This window comes from Centruroides sculpturatus, unplaced genomic scaffold, assembly GCF_000671375.1.
Source record: "Centruroides sculpturatus isolate CEXI.00-Female unplaced genomic scaffold, Cexi_2.0 scaffold1088, whole genome shotgun sequence".
In the NCBI taxonomy this organism is placed as follows: domain Eukaryota; kingdom Metazoa; phylum Arthropoda; class Arachnida; order Scorpiones; family Buthidae; genus Centruroides; species Centruroides sculpturatus.
This window is the reverse complement of record NW_019385342.1, coordinates 223,984-243,754: the sequence shown is the minus strand read 5'-3', so window position 1 is coordinate 243,754 and position 19,771 is coordinate 223,984. Positions and strand designations below refer to the sequence as shown.

The 19,771-nt window shown below is 30.5% G+C and overlaps 1 protein-coding gene across 10 annotated transcripts in view; it reads left to right on the top strand.

Moving 5' to 3' along the window:
• Positions 1-19,771, top strand: part of LOC111637882 (THAP domain-containing protein 5-like) — an 87,710-nt gene that overhangs the window by 17,259 nt on the left and 50,680 nt on the right. For 4 of the 10 annotated variants that reach the window (XM_023383479.1, XM_023383478.1, XM_023383477.1 and 1 more), the window contains one exon: positions 6,781-7,246. The exons of 2 other annotated variants lie outside the window; for them this stretch is intronic. In XM_023383479.1, the coding sequence (XP_023239247.1) occupies positions 6,781-7,246 (466 nt within the window). Of the gene's footprint in view, positions 1-6,141; positions 6,505-6,780; positions 7,247-19,771 lie in introns of those variants that run through there. 4 more of the 10 variants (XM_023383484.1, XM_023383482.1, XM_023383481.1 and 1 more) reach the window with 4 other exon arrangements.

Genomic DNA, 19,771 nt, shown 5'->3' with positions numbered 1-19,771 from the left:
CTCAAATTAGTAGTGACTTGCCCCTGTACATCATACTTTTCCTGTTAGCAATGGAGTCGTGCCGGTCATCTATCTTAACACATTTCGAGAGAAAGTTTTGAATTAAGATAACGTGACTTACGGTTTACACTGAAGGTTTGTATATAAACGGGGCCCCTTACCATTACGTTTTCCAAATCCGGTCTCGCCTGTCATCTACCTAAGTCCGGTCTCGAGATTAAGGTACGACAGATGGACAGACGAACGACAGTGGAAATTTATAAGTGTACATTTTTTTCAAATTCCAGCCTAATTAAAACTCGAAATCATAAGGGATGGCATTATATTATGCACTTATAATTTTCAATGGTTATTTAATATACAGTCGACCCCCCTATAACGCGGTAGATACGTTCCACTTTATAAGAATTTCGCATTGTAAGAATTCTTAAATACATGAGCCAATCACAGCCCGGCACGTGTGCAGTTTACGGACTGCGGCTGTTTGAAAGGTTTTCTTCCATAAAATTAACCGATTCTAGACTAATTCGACTCAGCATTTCCAAAACACGTATAATTTTTTGGGAATAATCTGTATAAACTATGCTATAAACAAAAAATTGTAGAATTACTTACCGAGTGTGCACCGTTCGACGACTCCATTGCTTAAGCTTGTTTTCGTCGCGAAGCAGCGCACCAAACAGCGGGCGCGTTTTCTAATAAGTTATTTTTCTGCGAAAAATTCGCTGAATTTTGGAGACATCATTAATAGAAACAATTTGTATGGCCGTTGAATAAGAAATGTGTTTTTCACAAGAAGTGTATAAAATTACAGTACTGTATTAGACTTACAGTATTTAATTTACATACTGTACAGACGATAGTAAACTCAACTTACCCACCAAAACTTTCCGTAGCGTGTAAGTAGTTCGGCTGCTCGTCCACTATTGGACCAGATTCGACCAATCCTGTTGCGACACGAGTCGGCGATGACGTTTTACTGCATTTTATGAGTCTCTTTTAGCGTCTTTATACGAATACGGTCGCAATTTTTTTCGCCGCGATATACGAAACCGCATTATATGAACCCGCGTTATAGGGAGGTCTACTGTACATCACTCTTTAGCAAACTATTTTAGATTAAATATTTATCTTATTAAGCGTTATAAAATTATCAAGGAAACATTATAATAAATATTAGTATAATTATACATAATATAAAATAAAATGTAAAAATATGATAAAAACTAAAAGCAAATAAAATGAAGCTCGTTTAATTAAAGATTTATAAAAGTCAATATTTACAGTTCGTTATTAATGAACTCAAATGTAATAAACTAGTTTCATTAATAAAAGAACATTACGTCATTTTTTATATTTTTTGTAAATTACATGTCCTAACCGACTGATTGATTCATCATTGCCCAGAGCAAACCGCTGAATCTAGAGGTGAAATTTGGTACACAGTTAGGGTCGTCATGAATATGCACATTAAGAAGGGATTTTTCGAAATTCCCCCCCGCGGGGAAGAGGAAAAAGATTAAGGCTTAACCTGAAGAACAGCTTCTACTATACTATTTTAGATGCGATTTTTTGTTTTTAACTGCGTTTTAGTAGGGTACGCCATGAGAATGCACACTAAGAAGGGATTTTTGGAAATTCCACCGTGGGGGAGAAAGGGAAAGGATTAAGGCTTAGCCCCGAAAAGCAGTATCATAAACGTGGTTTACAAAGACATACTTGGGTAATTGAAACTCTATTTTTCTGTAAATACGTTAGGAATTTTCAGATAACGTCATTTATGTTTTGAAAAAAAAATTGAACTCAGATTTATCGTATCTCGGAATCCCATAATATTTGAAACTTGAATTTAGGTGCATTAGCAGTCCATAGTTTGAACAAAAATCAGTAATTTTACCAAATTAGTAACAACTAATGATTGAGAATCTTAGTGAAGTACTGAGGGAGGGTTATTTCTATCAAATTGCAAAATCTGTGCAGGCAAAACCACAGGTAACAGCTAGTATACAAATAAATTTCCAGACATTGTAGTAGTAGTAATAGTAGTAGTAATGTGCATTCTACTTGAAAATAATGTTATCAGTTTAAACAATCAATTGAATTTCTTATAAATATTTTTAATGAATTGTATAAGAAAACATTTAATTAAAATTAATTTTAATTTTTAAATAGAATAAGGTAATAGTTAAATTTATATTTATGTAGTTTACTATACTTAAAAAAAAAATGGGATTGGATCAGTTTTAGTGAAAGTTTTTTTTTCATGTAATGAGATGATTACAGGAATATATATGTACAGTATATATTTGATTTTACATAGTTGCCAACTTTTATAATGGGGAATAGCTGGGACATTGGTAGAAAAACACTGCATTACTTGCTTGGCACATATCCAATCAAATTTTTTCTTATATTTCATTTTTAAATTAAGTTGCAGTTTGTCTGTTAATTTGGTAACACCCAAGTTAATGTCCACAAGGATGTTAAGATCTTGTAAATATATTTGATTTTCTAGTTGGATGAGCTCATACAGAGCTTTATATTTTAAACCCTTGGTGTATCTGACTGACCTATTTAAGCAAACTCCTTGTATCCTTCTCCTCGAGGATTTGCATTCTTCCGATAGCTTGATGCGAAATATTGACATCGGGTACACTCCATTTAATTTGCACTCTTTCAGGAATTCTAACCTGGCATTCATTCTCACCACTTTAATAGATATCTTCCTATACCTTTTATAAAATGTGGCCGGTGACGCCATTTTATATTTCAATAAACACTCAGATTCTTCAAATACTTTGACTCCAACACCTTATGTTTCCGAGAAGTAATATTTATTATCCTACAAACGTTTTCTACCTGCTCCACAGGTATTTTTAAATTCTTGGAGTGTTTCTTTGCATCGGTTCCAGGTTCGAACATTTATGTGAAACAAAATTCAAATTTCTATATCCGTTCGAACAATTCGTTTAAATACAAAAATATAAATGATAAATAGAACTAAATAAAACTAATTAAATACATGGATCCAATTAAAGTAAATAACATAAAGTAAACAAACTACACAAAGTCACTTAATATAAATGCAATAAAAAATATATATCCATACAATAAACATATTTATATGGACTGATTTTTGAATAAAAATGCTGACAGTATAAAAAGTGAAAAAATTTGTTATTAACATTTATATAGCACTTATATTGCTTATACAGTGCTTATATTAAATACCTTTAATAAAAAAAATTTAATGATACCTCTGCATATGATATCTTATAAAGCTATTGCCATAAACACTGTCCAGACTATGGCAATAGCCTTACACTCTTTAACATCACAATTTCAAAAAGGTCAAATATTTTATGGGACATATCATAAATCTACTAGTTATGTGCCGGATCATTAAAAATGTATATCCATGGATACAGATACAGATCATTAGTGTCTAGATCCACGGATACGGATCTCAACTTTCGTACTCAGTCAGTGCCGGTGAATTTGACCTTGGACCAATAGTTGATGCTTTGCATTAGTAATGTGATGTGTTTTGACTTGCACTGCATGTGTTTTGTTTATAGTTTAGTGTGACATGGGATAGCATAGATTTTTGGAGAGTGTTGAGTTAAATTAAAATGAAAACAATGTTGACAAAAAAGTTTAGTAGTGTAATAATGAAATATTTTACGAGCGCTAAGATGGCTTTTCTTTTCCAATAGACTTATTACACCATCAATGAAGACTTGAGGATGCAATTTATTATATCTGCCACTGCCATTTAAAATTATCATATTTGAACTTTAAAATACAGTATTTAACTATTTCTAAGTTAAATAAAAACTAAAATTTGAAAATTGGTCTTCATGTATGTTCTTAAAGATAACAGTAACGAAATAATTAAAACTATTAATATAGATTGTGTGTTTCAAACTGTTTTCAGCAAGTACCACTTCTAAAATCTGAAGTTAACTAACTGATAATGTAAGGAAATAATTATATTGAGAAGTAATGAAATTCATATGATTAATACTAATCATAGATGCTTTAATCCAAACTTTGATCAAAAGAATATTGTAAAAATGCATTAAAAATGTTTAGTTTGTAAATCATTCTTCAAACTATTGTGATGACATATTACTCTAATGGAAAAGCTAGTGGGCAGTATATTATGCCATAAATGATTTAAACTTAATGGGCAATTTTAAATGTAACATATTCTAAGTGAATACATTTCACATATAATCTGCTACATTTGTAAGTGTCATCAGAGATACACTTACACTTCATACAACATAATAAAACTCATGTTTGATTTTTAGTTGGAATTAAACTTTTGTATGTGACGTAGGAAATTATTTTTTGACTATGAAAAAATATAAAATATACTGATTTGTTATACATTTTTAAAATGATTGATATATTCATCTTTATTTTCTGAATATATTTTGCTACAGTTGAAGTCATAGATGTGAATTTTTCTGCAATCAATAACAATATTTTAGATACAGATTATTATTTTATAATCATACTGAAGAGCAACAGATGTCAATCAATTGAAAATGATAAATGTTTTAAAATCTATTAAAAAGGATTAAGAGTAATTACTCTCAACTTTTTATAATTTCCAAAGTCAGGTATTTAATTATTAAAACTATATTAAAAATATATAAAATTTGATAAAATTCTTAGCTATTCCTGACTCTTCATCTGAGGTGAAATTTTAAAACAATGTTAAAAACTTTAAAGAATTAAAAGCTAATGGCTTTCTTTCTTCAGTAACATATCACACAAGGATCAGTTGATTAAAAAAACACAAAAATATTTTTGTGTTTTTTTAAAGGACTGTTTGGCGGCCAGTAGCCTAAAAGAAAAGGTCAGTCGCCAAAAGTGTAATGTCTGGAACACAAAGTTAATAAATGGTGGTTCCTATTTTTTTGGAAAGGACTTTGTCTTCAAAAGAATTAATCATAATTATCTTCATTGGATGAAAATTTACAAAAAAAATTTAATTTGGGTAATTATAATGAACAATAAAAACAGATGCATACAAATTTACTTTATTTTTGTCATATATATTAAAAAATTATAATGGAAACAAAATGTTTTGTTTAATGGGAATTCTGGTGATGTTTATTTGATGATAATTTTTCTCAGTTTCACGATTAATGGCCTTTAATTAAGATTTTTATGACTGATTTCCACTTTCACACTATAATACAGGTTTAAAACTTATTAATCATCAAAACAGCATTTGATAAGAACCTAATACTTCGATGTCTGTATCTCGAAATCACTGCATGGGTCACACATTTGCCATCATTAGTATAAGTTATACAATAGAAATCCTTGTAGGTACCAGAAATAAAAATAATAAGTTAATTAAATGCATTACTGGGCCATAATACAACTTATAATGGAAAAATATATTTTTAATAATTTGTCAGATGTCTGTAAGTGATTCAGTTTATTTAAAAAAGTGTAATTTTAATACAGAAAACAAAATAATTTTGATACAAGTAGTATCATTTTGTTGGTGTATATACAAATAGATAATCAACATCAATTGCCATAAACAGAGGGGAAAAAAATGTAAGAGAAAAATAAATTTCTTTCTCTTTTGATATGGATCAGAAACGTTATTATTGATACTTTTCTAATGTATTAATAAATATTACAGCTGTCAACCGCCCTCCATTGAACAGTATTATTGATAAACAGAAGGCTGGAAAGTCCCGTCTGTTTATCAATAATACGTCATTTTGAGCAATATAGCTTTAATTATTTGTTTCTGTTTAATTGTTACGTCATTATCGTTGAAATTTGATCGACGGATGACGATCCAATATTTTATTTTCTTATTCTAAAGTAGTAGTTTCGTATTTATCGTTCCATAGAGTAACAGAAAGATAGACACACTACTATTCAGAGTGGAATAAGTGAATAAAATTTAGAACCCTCCTGTGGTAATAATAATAACAATGGGCTTAATTAAAAACCCTCATTGATAAAATTATGGATTCTTACCATTACGCATTTTCTCGTAACTTTTTTTCTTTTCAAAGGCACATATTTGATATTCATTTCCAAAACACGTCTAATATTCTCTCGCTGACCCGTATAAACGCTATAAAGAAAAAAAAAACAAACGTAGGACTACTTACCGAGTGTGCACAGTTCGAGACGCCATCGCTTAAGCTTGTTTCCGTCGTGGAGTATGACGTTGGATGGCGGAGGCCTATACGACGTGTGACGTGTTCCGCTTGGCGTCACTTTGTCACGTGACTTCCGAGAAATGTCGCCGAGACCAATGAGAAAGACAGGACCTTTAGTCACGTGAACAACTTAGTGCTGTGCAGTGTGTCTTTCGTTCAGTGTTTTTCGCTACTTGTTTACTCGAATTTCGAAAGATTAATTTGGATTCGGAGGAAACAAATAACTAAAGATTTTACATCAGTTTCGTTTTAAAAAATTCCTTTATAAGTTAACATTATATAATATTTTAGGGAAGTAAGTATTCGTTTGAAATATATTAATATATGTTGATTGGTTTTTATAATTTTTTTTTACTCGAATTATCAATTAACAATAGTCATTTTCTATATTTATTTAACCTTATTTATTAGTAACCTTATTAACCTTAGTAAAATAGTAAGGTTAAATATTTTATTTAAGACTTATCAAAACTTAAATAGAAGTTAATTTTTTTCTGTGTTTATGTGTGTGTACAATGTACTTAAAAATAAACTTATAACGTAATAATTATTGATATATATTACATTACAGAAATGTAGAATTTTACAAAATGCCGAGGTGTTGTAGTGTCGGTGGCTGTAGAACAAATTATAGAAGTGAAAAGAAAACTTTTTCTACCTTTTGTTTACCAAAAGAGCCACTGAGAAGTATTTGGCTGCAAAAAATTCCTACGGATCTGTCTGGATTAAAAAACCCTATAATATGTATAAAACATTTTGACGAGTCGAGCATTATTAGAATTGACAAATGCCTAGTGAAAGGTCAGTTAAAAGAATTTCCCAGAAAAATTCCGAAATTAAAAGAAGGAGCCATTCCGACAATTTTTCCAAATATATCTAATTATTTAAGTAGTGAAAAGAATACATGTAAAAGACTTGAAGATGTAGGGGAGAGAAATCTTCGAGAAGCAAAAAAACACAGGAATCTTTTGAAGTATGAAAAATACAAAGAAGATAGGACGATTACATATCCTCAAGATGTTGCAGCACATTACAAAGTAAGAATCCAGGAAAAAGTAATTGGACATTACCACAAAATGAACAAAAATTGGTATAGATACATAGCCTTAAATACTCTAGCTATAAATTTGCTAATTTTAATAATTAATACTATGCAATTTGCTACTAGAGTTAGATGTCATCTGTTATCTAAATTGATAATTATAATTTTTTAAATAATTTAGAATCATCTGGAAGAAAGGAACTGGCCCAGAGTGGGGGCTTGAACCTGCAACATCTGCTTGCTAGTTGCACCACCCAGATCCCAAGTATTCCTTCACCCGCTCAGATTTATAGCCTGAGTATTTAAGACAATCGTTTGGCTATGTATCTATATTTATATATTGGGCTTTGGGTTGTTAATAAACTTAAAAATTAAGTATTGTGTTATATTAATAATTCTGTTGACTTCCAATTATTTAGCCACTTACTATTGATAACAGTTTAAGTTTTATTTTATAATTGTTAACATAAAGCACAAGTAAACTTCCAAAGAATTATTAATTTTAAATTTAAAAAATTCTTTAGACAAGTTAATAACATTCATTGACTCATCATCATCAACATTGTTAATGATGATAAAGTTAAATTCAGTCATGTAATTAAATTACTATAATCCATTTTATATTATATAGCACAGATTCCAGAACATCACTTATTTGTGAACAGGTAGAATTTGCTAAAAAATCATGCAATAATAGATGATATTGAGGCACACCTAAACTTGTTGCTGTAAGTTATATTTACCCTGCGTTTCTTTATGCAGCGCTCGAGAAGTGCTTTACAGCGAACACACTGAAACTGGTTTCTAATTGGCCAACACTGCTCGTGACGTCATTTCGTTACACTCTCGCTGCATAAAGAAACACGGGGATACTCATCTTTTGCATATAATACTTTGTGTCAAAGTAAACATTTATAACTTTTCCACCCAAGAAATATAAAAAGTATATTAGTCAAGTATTTCTTTTATATACAGTAGAGCGTCGATTTTCCGAAAGTCAATCATCCGAAAGGTTTCCAGTCGGCAAATTTAAATTTTCGCCAGTGCTGTGGAGCTTCAATCTTTGGCTATGTCTTGGGCTACTCAAATATTTTACATTTTTGATACTAAATTAACATCTGAAGTATAATTTTTTATTGTTTTTATATTTTTCAATATATTTATTTTGTTTGTACAAAATAAAAAAATAATTTTTAACGATACAATAGTCTTTGTTAGGCTTAACATCGATGAAAATTCAACGCGAAGCGACACGCAACGGAGAAAAATTTTGAGATCGGATACGTTAAACTATTTTTTCGTACATAAATCGGTTATCCGAAATATCAGTTATACGAACAACCTCAGTCCCCAATTGATTCGGAAAATCGACGCTCTACTGTACTATTTTCTATTATTTATTATATAAACTCAGAAAAAGTTGTAGTGAATATTAATGTGTGAAATTTAAGAGAAATGCAAACATGTTCTTAATATAAATATGATGAGAGAATTCTTGTATAAATAATTTTTCTAGAATATTTACTGTAGCAGCAATTTACTATATTTGCTTTTTTCAAGCAAAATCTCATGAGATAATGGTGATGCCCACATTTGAATGAAAATGAGGCAGAAGCTGTCACTCTAATGTATGTTTGTTTATTTTGTTAAGTTATGGCAATGCAACACTTGGGTGATCTGCCTAGTAGGGAGGTCTTTCTAAGGGTAACTGATCCCTATTCAGGTGTTACAGACATGGAGAAAACCCGGAAAAATCCACATTGCGAGGCACAAACCTATGACCAAACTCTCAGTATTCAGGGAAGAGAATCACTTAGTCACTGGTGGACCACACACTATTAACTATCATTGCTTACGTGTTCTATTGGCAAAGTGTGCATGTTTTTACTATAATTATTTGAAACTTACCAGCTTTTCCAATACATTCTGTTCAAAATATAGTTGAAAGAATATCTTTTTATTTATCTATTTTTAATTTATTTTTAAAAAATTGCAAAAAATTTTATTGCATTTAAAATAAAAAATAATAATTATAATTAGTTTAAAAATATTTTATTTAGCCAACTTTGGTTAATTTTAATAAAAATTGAAAATTTTCAAGATATAAAAGAAATTAAAATAAAAAAAAATTACAGTAATACTAGAATTAGTGTTTTAGTAATCAAAGAAATTATAGCTACAACTAGCCTTGATGATGATATAATATTAATTGAGAATATTCAACTTATTTCATTGCCTGCATCTAGTTTTCCAGGATTAAAAAATAAGTTAAACATAGTTTTAAATAAAGCAAAAACGGATATTTTCTTTTCTATTTGTTACACATGAAATGTGTGTGCAAATTGAAAAAAACAAAGATCAATGGCAGTGTGAAGATGGCACAAATTAAAAAAATTTTGTCTATCATCTAAATTTGGTGAATAGTAATCAATTTTTTGAAAGAAAAGAAAGGTTTTTAGTAGGTTACAAAAAAATTTTAGAGCAACTGCAGCTATGAAAAGAGGACTTGTAATGGAGCCAGAAATGATTAGATTATATTCCCAAAACAGAAATTGATTGGTTGACTAATGCTGTGTGTACAAATGTGGACTATTGATTAATTCAAATTTTCCTTTGCTTGCAACATCTCCAGATTACATACATTTTGATCCTCAAGAAAATCCACCCTTTGACATTTTGGCATAAAAAGTTGAACAAAAAACAATAAATAAAATTGATTGTTTAACTTAAGACTTGTGGATGTAAGCTGAAAGTTAACCACAATTACTATTATCTGGTTATGGGCAAATTGCAATCCACTCACTTGTCAGTCTTCTCCATAATGTATGAGAAATATATGGAGAAGAATTTAATGCTTAAAAAGTTTTTTTGATGACAGTTTTTTTACAAATGTAAAGGTAGAATTAGACAAATATATTTTTAATTATTTTCTACCTTCATTAGCTAATCTGCATTTATTCCATACATTTTGCATAAGTTTTAATTCATCTCAAACAATAAATTTTCCTGAAAAAAATTTACTGATAGGCAATAAACAGTCCATACTTGATATATAGTACCCATCATAGACAAAGGTATAAGGTGATCAAATATATGAAATTCTTTAACTCTTCTAATTGCCCTTTCAACACCTTTCTTAACCATGTAATCTTTTTAGTTTCATTGGCATCATGTGCAGTGAAATGACCATTTTATCCAAGAAAAGGAGGCATATTTAATGATACACTTATTTTTGATAATTCATTTTCAATTAAATAAACTTTTATCTGCCATTACTTCATCACCTAATAAATCAAGAATACCACTACGTATTATGTCTATGATACCTGTGTATAAAGTAGAAACAAATGAAATACCAATTAACCCTTTAAAAGTATAATTACTTTTATAATTTGAATATAACTGTGTTTGAAGAACTGTGGATGATGGTCTCTGCACAAAAATTTCTGTACAGTCTAAACTTACATGTGTGTTTGCATATGAATCAGCAACAGCTTTGGGCATTGAATCATTCACTACATTTTTTGTCAGGCCAAACATACAAACAATTCATCCAGTAGTTTATAATTCTGCTAACAATTGCAGGAGATACATTATATCTTATTGCTAAATATGTTATAAATAATCCTTGTTGTAATCTTACTAAACACAGAAATAATTGCTCAGATTCATCTAGTAATTTTGGACATTTTAATGTTTGAAATCTCAAATCATGAGTAGCTTGTATAATTCTGTACAGAAATCTGTCTTTTCATCTTTGAATCCTGTATACAACTGAACTAGTTTATCATCCTTTAAAATATTTTCTAAGCAAAACCTGTATTGTTTCAACTCATTAATTATTGTTTTTTGTATATCAATACAAATTGTTAATTCACCTATTTTTTTCTTGAAGTCAGCAATTTCACCATTATTAACTGCTTATGAGTTATCATTTTTATCTTCTGCTGCAGCTTCATTTATGTTTTCTGCACTTTGTAATTCCAGCTGTAATTCATTGTCATCAATTTTATTTTCAGATGATCCTAAGGATTCTGGTTCTTGTATGTAACTTTCAGATAATACTTTGGAATAGGTATGATCAACAATGACTGCAGGGATAGATATAACCTCATTGTTCTCTTCTAAAAATATTATTATTAATGTTAATAATTGTTTACGAATCACTAATTAAAATTTCTTATACTGTATATGTACCCGAAACACTTGTAACACCTCTTTCACACCTGCTTCTTTCAGCTATTTTTACTTAAGAATTCCAACGAAAAATACTGGGAAATGTTTTATTGTCAAATTTTCTCTCATTAATATATGTTGGAAATCATCAGGTTTAAAATGTAAAGAGCAAACATTAAGTGTATTGCTTAAAAATAATTACCATTATTTTTTTGGCAGAGCTATTACTAGTATGAGGCACACAACATTGTTGCCCCATTACTATCTGATTTCCTCAGGAGCATAAACTCAAGCAGCTTGAGCTTTGCTTCTATTTACAGCCGGGAGCTGTTGTTACCGGAAGTCTCGCAATCATACAAAAAGGCAAATACAGTAGGTGTACTCTGGTAGTACTAAGTCAATCACGTGATTTGCCTGTCTTTCTCATCGGCCTCAGCCACACATTTCTGAAGAACTTCTTGGACTCCGAAGAGACCGCAGACTATGGTTTGAATAGAACTGTGTTAGAGCACAATTGCAAGTTCAATGGGCAGTGTCAGGCAAAGTGTCAATTTATCTCTCAAACTTTGTTTTTAATTTTTTTAAATAAATTATCAGTGTCTGTAATCTGTTAAAATTATTTGTAAGTGAATAGTTAAAATAATGAAAAGGTAACCCCACTTTATGATTAAATTAAATACTATTAATTTTGGTACGCTTGTAATAAGAACATCGCAGAAAAATCCATTCATTAGTAAGACAAAGCACGAGAAACGTTCAGAATGAATAAAATTAACCGTGTTACGTTAGTCCTTTCCCTTGTAAGTCGAACATTGTTTTCGAACATTGATTCAAAAATATTAATTAAAACAGTTAAAGTATTATATGCTATACAGTTATTAAACAATACAAGACTAAAACGCAAAATAATTCATTACAAATGAAATGTTTATCGAACTGAGGTCCGCGGACTTTTGTCACGTGGTTGAGTGACGCCGAAGCGGGGTCACGTGATGTGTTTCGTATATCTGCGCCGTCTAATGTGATAATCCATGACGGAAATGAGCTTAGGCAATGGCGTCTCGAACAGTGCACACTCGGTAAGTAGTCCTACGAGTGTTTTTGTTTTTTAGCGCTTTTTATATTTAGGTTGACGACAAAAATTTGTATCTGTTTTGGAAATGTCTATCTGATGTGTGTGTGTTTTTTTTTAAAGAAAACGCGTAATGGTAATATCATTTTACCTTTGTTGTATAATACTGGTACAATGGAGCTGTAATACCGGAGCTGCAGCCTATGAGATTCGAGTGTGCCAGCATATGCACGCGCAGGACGGAAGTCGCCATATTGAGCATGGAAGTAATAGATAGCTCGTTGATTAGAGTTGTAATTCATTGAAGCATTACTGACTTTTATTTATTTAATGTTTTTTGATTGACTCGAAAGCTTCACGTAGGTACGTTCTCACCTCCACGTACTTTAGAAAAGCTTTAAAATTAACAATAGGAAATAAACCTTATAGTTAAAATAAGGAAAACGTGTTTTAAACTTGTTTTATTTAACTGACACGACATGCCTCTTGTAATCCAAATAAAACACACATTATATTTTTACATTATTTCAAATAAAATAGGAACATAAAGTTTTTATATATATTTGCTGCTGATTCTACTATTGTTTGTTTTAACTCTCCAACCTGTTGGGGCCTCTTTTAGCAAACTCATTATGGATTCGGCCAGGCCCACAATGGAGCAGTCGGGTGGTGAGGGATGGGTCCTGACGTATCCAGACGACCCGTCCATATTTGATCCCGGGTCCCCTAGAATAGTAGTCTACCACCTTCGCCACTTGGCCATCAGGCAGTCATTGTTGGTTGTTGCTATTATTTAGCCAACTATAAATGATTTATTTTTAGGTTAATTTAATTGAAAAATGCGATAAGTGCATCTAATTTCTTTTTAAATAGTTGCTATGTATCTAATGCTCAATTTAATTTTATTGATATGTGTATCGAAAATGTTCGAGTGCACCTGAAAAAAGAATGAAAATTTGTGACTTTACTGGCATCTCGTGCCTTTTTATATTTACTGAACCTCAGAGTTATGGGATCTTTTGATTATTAAGTCTGAAAGTTTAAAACACTGTTAAATATATATAAATATATAATAGCTTTATTTTTATTTATTAAATACAGAAGAATGGTGAAAAGTTGTGCTGCATATGGTTGCACAAACAGAGCTGATTCCACTCGCCCACCAGGCATTACGTTTCACAGGTATTATTTTAATTCACTTCTTTTAACCTGTAATCTAATTTTATTATGGGAATTGTAATATCCACACATCCAAACTTCAGTTCTGTGTGTGTGAATTCACATAAGGCTCCATCTTTATATTTTTTACACTAGATTTCCTAAAAAGCTTGCTGGTGTATAGGAGAAAGCTATTTCTAGGGGCAAGGGCTGGAGACCTACTCCACATCAGGTTCTGTGCTCAGACCATTTTGAAGAAGTGTGTTTTGACAGAACGGGTCAAACTATAAGATTGAGAGATGGCTCAATACCAACTGTCTTTAAAGCTTTTCCAAAGTATAGGGTAAAGGTAAAAAAATGAATTAAATTCTGCACATAATTACTTTGAAACTTTTTTAGTGATTATATTCAAAAATCAGCTGTTAATGATTTTGTCAATGAACTGATTGAAAATAAATACATTTTACTGCTGTGCAATTAAGTCAAAATTTTTGAAGATATATTTACAAAATCTAGATATTAGTTTATTTTTTTGTAAAAAAAAAATCATGCCTCACACACTAACATCCATACATACAGAAATTACCCCCTGAATTCTTTTGCATTTCTTGACATTTCAGGGTGTCCTAAGTCCAAAAATGTAAAAATCTTGGAGTGTCATTTTTGACTGATCAGTATACTTTCCCTCTGTTTTATATAACAGCCAGAAAAATAAAATAAAAAATAGAATTTATATATTATATGGATATTTATAACAGATTTTTTGTATAAATATCAATTTTTTTTTGTTGCAAGTAATTTCAATGATATATAATGAAAATATATTTAAATAGGAATGATTCAAAAGTAAATTCAATTAGTGGTTATGATTTTTGATTGATGTTAATTTCCGTTTTTAATAATTTTTCATGTAGCTTACTATACTAGTTTAAACATCTTCTGAATCCCGATTCATTACTATAAAACCACACCAGCTGTCATATAATATCGTAGCCCGCTATTATAATGACTTGTAGTATATGTTAATCTGATATAATTATATCTTGTAACAGCTGACTTGAGGAGGGTGTAACAAGTGTAATCTCGATATGAAACTGTGTGTCAAGAACTAGTTTGGTAAGTGGTCTCACTGAATTGGTTTCTACCATGATAGCCTCAACACATTTGCATTGCTTTTCTCATAACTTGATACTAAATACCTAGGTTGTAATAGCATCCAGAAAATTAAAGGACAATGTGGGTTCCAATCATCTAAAACAGTAATGGCCAGATGTTTTAAGTGGTCTGCCATTCTAGGAAACTCAGCTTCTAATTTGTGTTGACTTGTCAGATGGATGAGTGGTTGAGGTGTTAAGTAGTTTGTATTTTGCATTTAAATGTGGAAATTTATTAAATATGTAATCTGTAATCAGGAATTTGAATCAGCATTTTTAAATTGTTTAGAAGTTTGTCATAGTTTGTACCTAATTAGTATTATCTTTTTGGTAGAAATGCAGCTCTACATGAGGCTGTTGCAGAGCTATAGACAATTCCACGAGTAAAAAAATCAAAGCAATGATCTATGTGTGACGTTTCATTAGATAGAGCCACTGAAATCAGCCTTTTTGGATTTTGAAGATCCCGAAAAATGGTGTAAAATTTAAAAGTGAAAAAAAATCTGGAACTATTTCTCAAAACAATGCTAAAATTTCAACTGTTTTTCACTTTACAAGAGACTACTAAAAGTTCATAAAACATCATAAACACCATTGCACAATTACTTCCAGGTATATCTACATATTAATATTATACTGATTTATCTTGCAAAGTCCCATACAGACCATCAATTCCTTTGAGTTTTTACTCCTGTGGGTATGATCTACAGCTCTAATAATGTCTCAACTACTTCATTCAGAGTTGTATTTGTACCAATTTTTCGTTTCGAGTTAATAGGCTGAATTTATTTTGGTAAAGTAAATTTATATTTTAGTTCTTTCATTGATAATGTATACATCTTTAACAGAACACAACTTCAGTAGAGATTATTACTTTAAAAATATGTGTTTTGATTTATTATAGTCATGCTTGGGTGTGTTGCACCTGATTGTAAAAGTAGACTCGAAAGGATTTTTTATGAAAGTTTTTCCGAGATCCTATGAGAAGAGATGCTTGGAGAGAAAGTTAATAGAATGGGCAGTTATTTACTTGATGTCATCAAAATGCTGGCTACAGTTTTATCATATTTTTAATTTATTTAATTTAAAATATATGCTTTTCACCTCAAAATTATTAGTATTTGCTTGCCCCTGTACATCATACTTTACTTTAATAATAGAGTTGTGTTGATCATTAACTGCTTTCAGGGAAAAAGTTTTGAATTGAAATTATGTGATTTCTGGTTTGCATCAGAAGTTTGTATATAGTTAATCACGCCCTCCTGTTCCTGAGGTTTCCATATCTGATCTTGAATTTCATCTATCTAACTCTATTCTTGAGATTAAGGAAAGACGGACGGACGGACAACAGTGGGAATTTATAAGTCTATAATTTTCTCAAAATGCAGCCCGAAAGCTGGAAACCTGGCAATAATTCATTTTTACGTGCAGTGCTTTTGTTTATTTCTTTCTTTTATTTAGTGGAAATTAAGAAGTTTTGTACAATCTTCCATATTTTTAGTAGGAAACAATGTATTAATATAAAAACTTAATTATAATGTACTGATTGCTTAATAATTTTTTAACATTGTTAGTTATTTAGAAGAGAATGTGATAGCAGTTTAGTTTCTTAACCTGTGTGAAGCTTGGTCACACAGTAAATTATGAATGAGTTTGATAAATTGTGCTTTAATTTCTTTTTGAAAAGTTTACTGTCATTAAGATTTTAAAAACAATGCTAGGAAACATTCTTCTAATTGTAGTATAAAATTTCTATATGAAACTGTAGAAACTAATTTGAAAATAATAACTAACCAAAAATATTTTTAGCTATTTTATGTACTGTACACTGTGGTCAAGATGATATACTAGTCACTTTGATAATGGGACCACTTACTGGGCTAATTATTGTATCTTTTAACAATAGGATTTTAGAAGAATGCTAACGTTTTTGACCCGGTAATGGGTCATCAGGCGTCAAAGTGGGTCACTCCACTTTTGACTTTCAATTCCCTAGGTCTAGAATATAAGAGCACTAAGTTTTTGGCACGGAATGATCCAGCATCAAGTTGTGTGTGTAGATGTTTGTGAGCCTGTACAAGTTTCCATATTACAGGAGCTTGTGTTGATCATCTGAAAGAAATTATGAAATATAAATATACAATTTCAAATAAACTTATTGGGGTGACAGACTTTTGGACCACCCTATAGTTTAAAAGTTAAAGATATGTAATTTTCTGGAATTAAATATTAAATTAAAGCAAATTGAATAAAATTACAGCATAAAGCTTGACTTGCATAGGAATATTAAAACTTACAAGAAAATTACATTTTCTTTTATAAGTGAGCCAAAAAATATAATTAATAACATCCTAAATAGATCATTTTTAGATGTTACAGCAGTAATTATCTGCAACTGTTATTTCTAATAAAGTTAATTGTTTTTACAAAAATATACAGTGGTACCTCAGGATACGAAATTAATCCGTTCCGAAACTGAGATCGTATCGTGAAAATGTCGTAAGGTGGATCATCTTTTCCCATACGATTACATGTAAAACCAAATAATTCGTTCCNTACTTTATTTTTGTCATATATATTAAAAAATTATAATGGAAACAAAATGTTTTGTTTAATGGGAATTCTGGTGATGTTTATTTGATGATAATTTTTCTCAGTTTCACGATTAATGGCCTTTAATTAAGATTTTTATGACTGATTTCCACTTTCACACTATAATACAGGTTTAAAACTTATTAATCATCAAAACAGCATTTGATAAGAACCTAATACTTCGATGTCTGTATCTCGAAATCACTGCATGGGTCACACATTTGCCATCATTAGTATAAGTTATACAATAGAAATCCTTGTAGGTACCAGAAATAAAAATAATAAGTTAATTAAATGCATTACTGGGCCATAATACAACTTATAATGGAAAAATATATTTTTAATAATTTGTCAGATGTCTGTAAGTGATTCAGTTTATTTAAAAAAGTGTAATTTTAATACAGAAAACAAAATAATTTTGATACAAGTAGTATCATTTTGTTGGTGTATATACAAATAGATAATCAACATCAATTGCCATAAACAGAGGGGAAAAAAATGTAAGAGGAAAATAAATTTCTTTCTCTTTTGATATGGATCAGAAACGTTATTATTGATACTTTTCTAATGTATTAATAAATATTACAGCTGTCAACCGCCCTCCATTGAACAGTATTATTGATAAACAGAAGGCTGGAAAGTCCCGTCTGTTTATCAATAATACGTCATTTTGAGCAATATAGCTTTAATTATTTGTTTCTGTTTAATTGTTACGTCATTATCGTTGAAATTTGATCGACGGATGACGATCCAATATTTTATTTTCTTATTCTAAAGTAGTAGTTTCGTATTTATCGTTCCATAGAGTAACAGAAAGATAGACACACTACTATTCAGAGTGGAATAAGTGAATAAAATTTAGAACCCTCCTGTGGTAATAATAATAACAATGGGCTTAATTAAAAACCCTCATTGATAAAATTATGGATTCTTACCATTACGCATTTTCTCGTAACTTTTTTTCTTTTCAAAGGCACATATTTGATATTCATTTCCAAAACACGTCTAATATTCTCTCGCTGACCCGTATAAACGCTATAAAGAAAAAAAAACAAACGTAGGACTACTTACCGAGTGTGCACAGTTCGAGACGCCATCGCTTAAGCTTGTTTCCGTCGTGGAGTATGACGTTGGATGGCGGAGGCCTATACGACGTGTGACGTGTTCCGCTTGGCGTCACTTTGTCACGTGACTTCCGAGAAATGTCGCCGAGACCAATGAGAAAGACAGGACCTTTAGTCACGTGAACAACTTAGTGCTGTGCAGTGTGTCTTTCGTTCAGTGTTTTTCGCTACTTGTTTACTCGAATTTCGAAAGATTAATTTGGATTCGGAGGAAACAAATAACTAAAGATTTTACATCAGTTTCGTTTTANATTGTTTATTTTTTACAAATTTCATATTATTATTATTATAAGAGAGAGAGAGAAAATTCAACTCAACTCAGATATAAGTTATGTATGAATAATAGTTGATTTTTACATAATAATAAGTTTCTGAATTCAGTAATGAAAAGACACACTAATTTTGCCTGTTAAAATAATTTCAGTTAAACTATTTCTTTGAGATAGACTAGAATTTATTCATTAGAGTATTAGACTAATAAACAGTCATATTCTTATGTTTTTCCTAAAAAAACAAACATTTGTTTCATTTCACATTAGGAAAAGTAACTTTCTAATGAATAAAATGTTCACTTGCTGTATTTTTCATGCATAAAATTCAAAGTGTAATGTGTAAAACTTGTCCTGTTTGAAGAAAAAATAAAAGATGTTTTTGAATTGTGGATACATTAACAGTTCAAATTATCTTCCTAACAGTCACAAAGATTTGAAAAATGTTAAATTTCCATTTATAAATGAAAAATAGTCGTCACTTTTTAATGGTATTGTAAGATACGCACGTGGTGAGTGTATTTTCAACTAGAGGAAAAGCAAACAATACGACTAGATAATCTTTCTTCACCCGTGTTTATTTTCTGTTTCAGGATTCTTTTATATTCCGACACTCCTCGTTTGGTTTTTTTCTATACAATTTCGGCAGTTAATAGAAATCCCGCGACAATACTATTCACCACGGTACAAAATAAAAACGGGACTATAACTAAATACTTAAAGCTACTTATACTAAATGGGAGGAAGAAAAGATAAGCAATAGGATAGCTGAATATTTGATAGAAAAGGAATGGATACCCAAAGTGTCGACGATCTTGGATTGATGGTGGTGATATCGGACTTATCAAATCTTGGAGAAATAGTTGATTGGTTAATTCTATCCGACTCTCAGAATAAGCACCCAAATATTCTCTTCTCTGGATATGCTTCTATCTCCTCTCGATAGAAGCATATCCAGAAGCATATAATAGCATA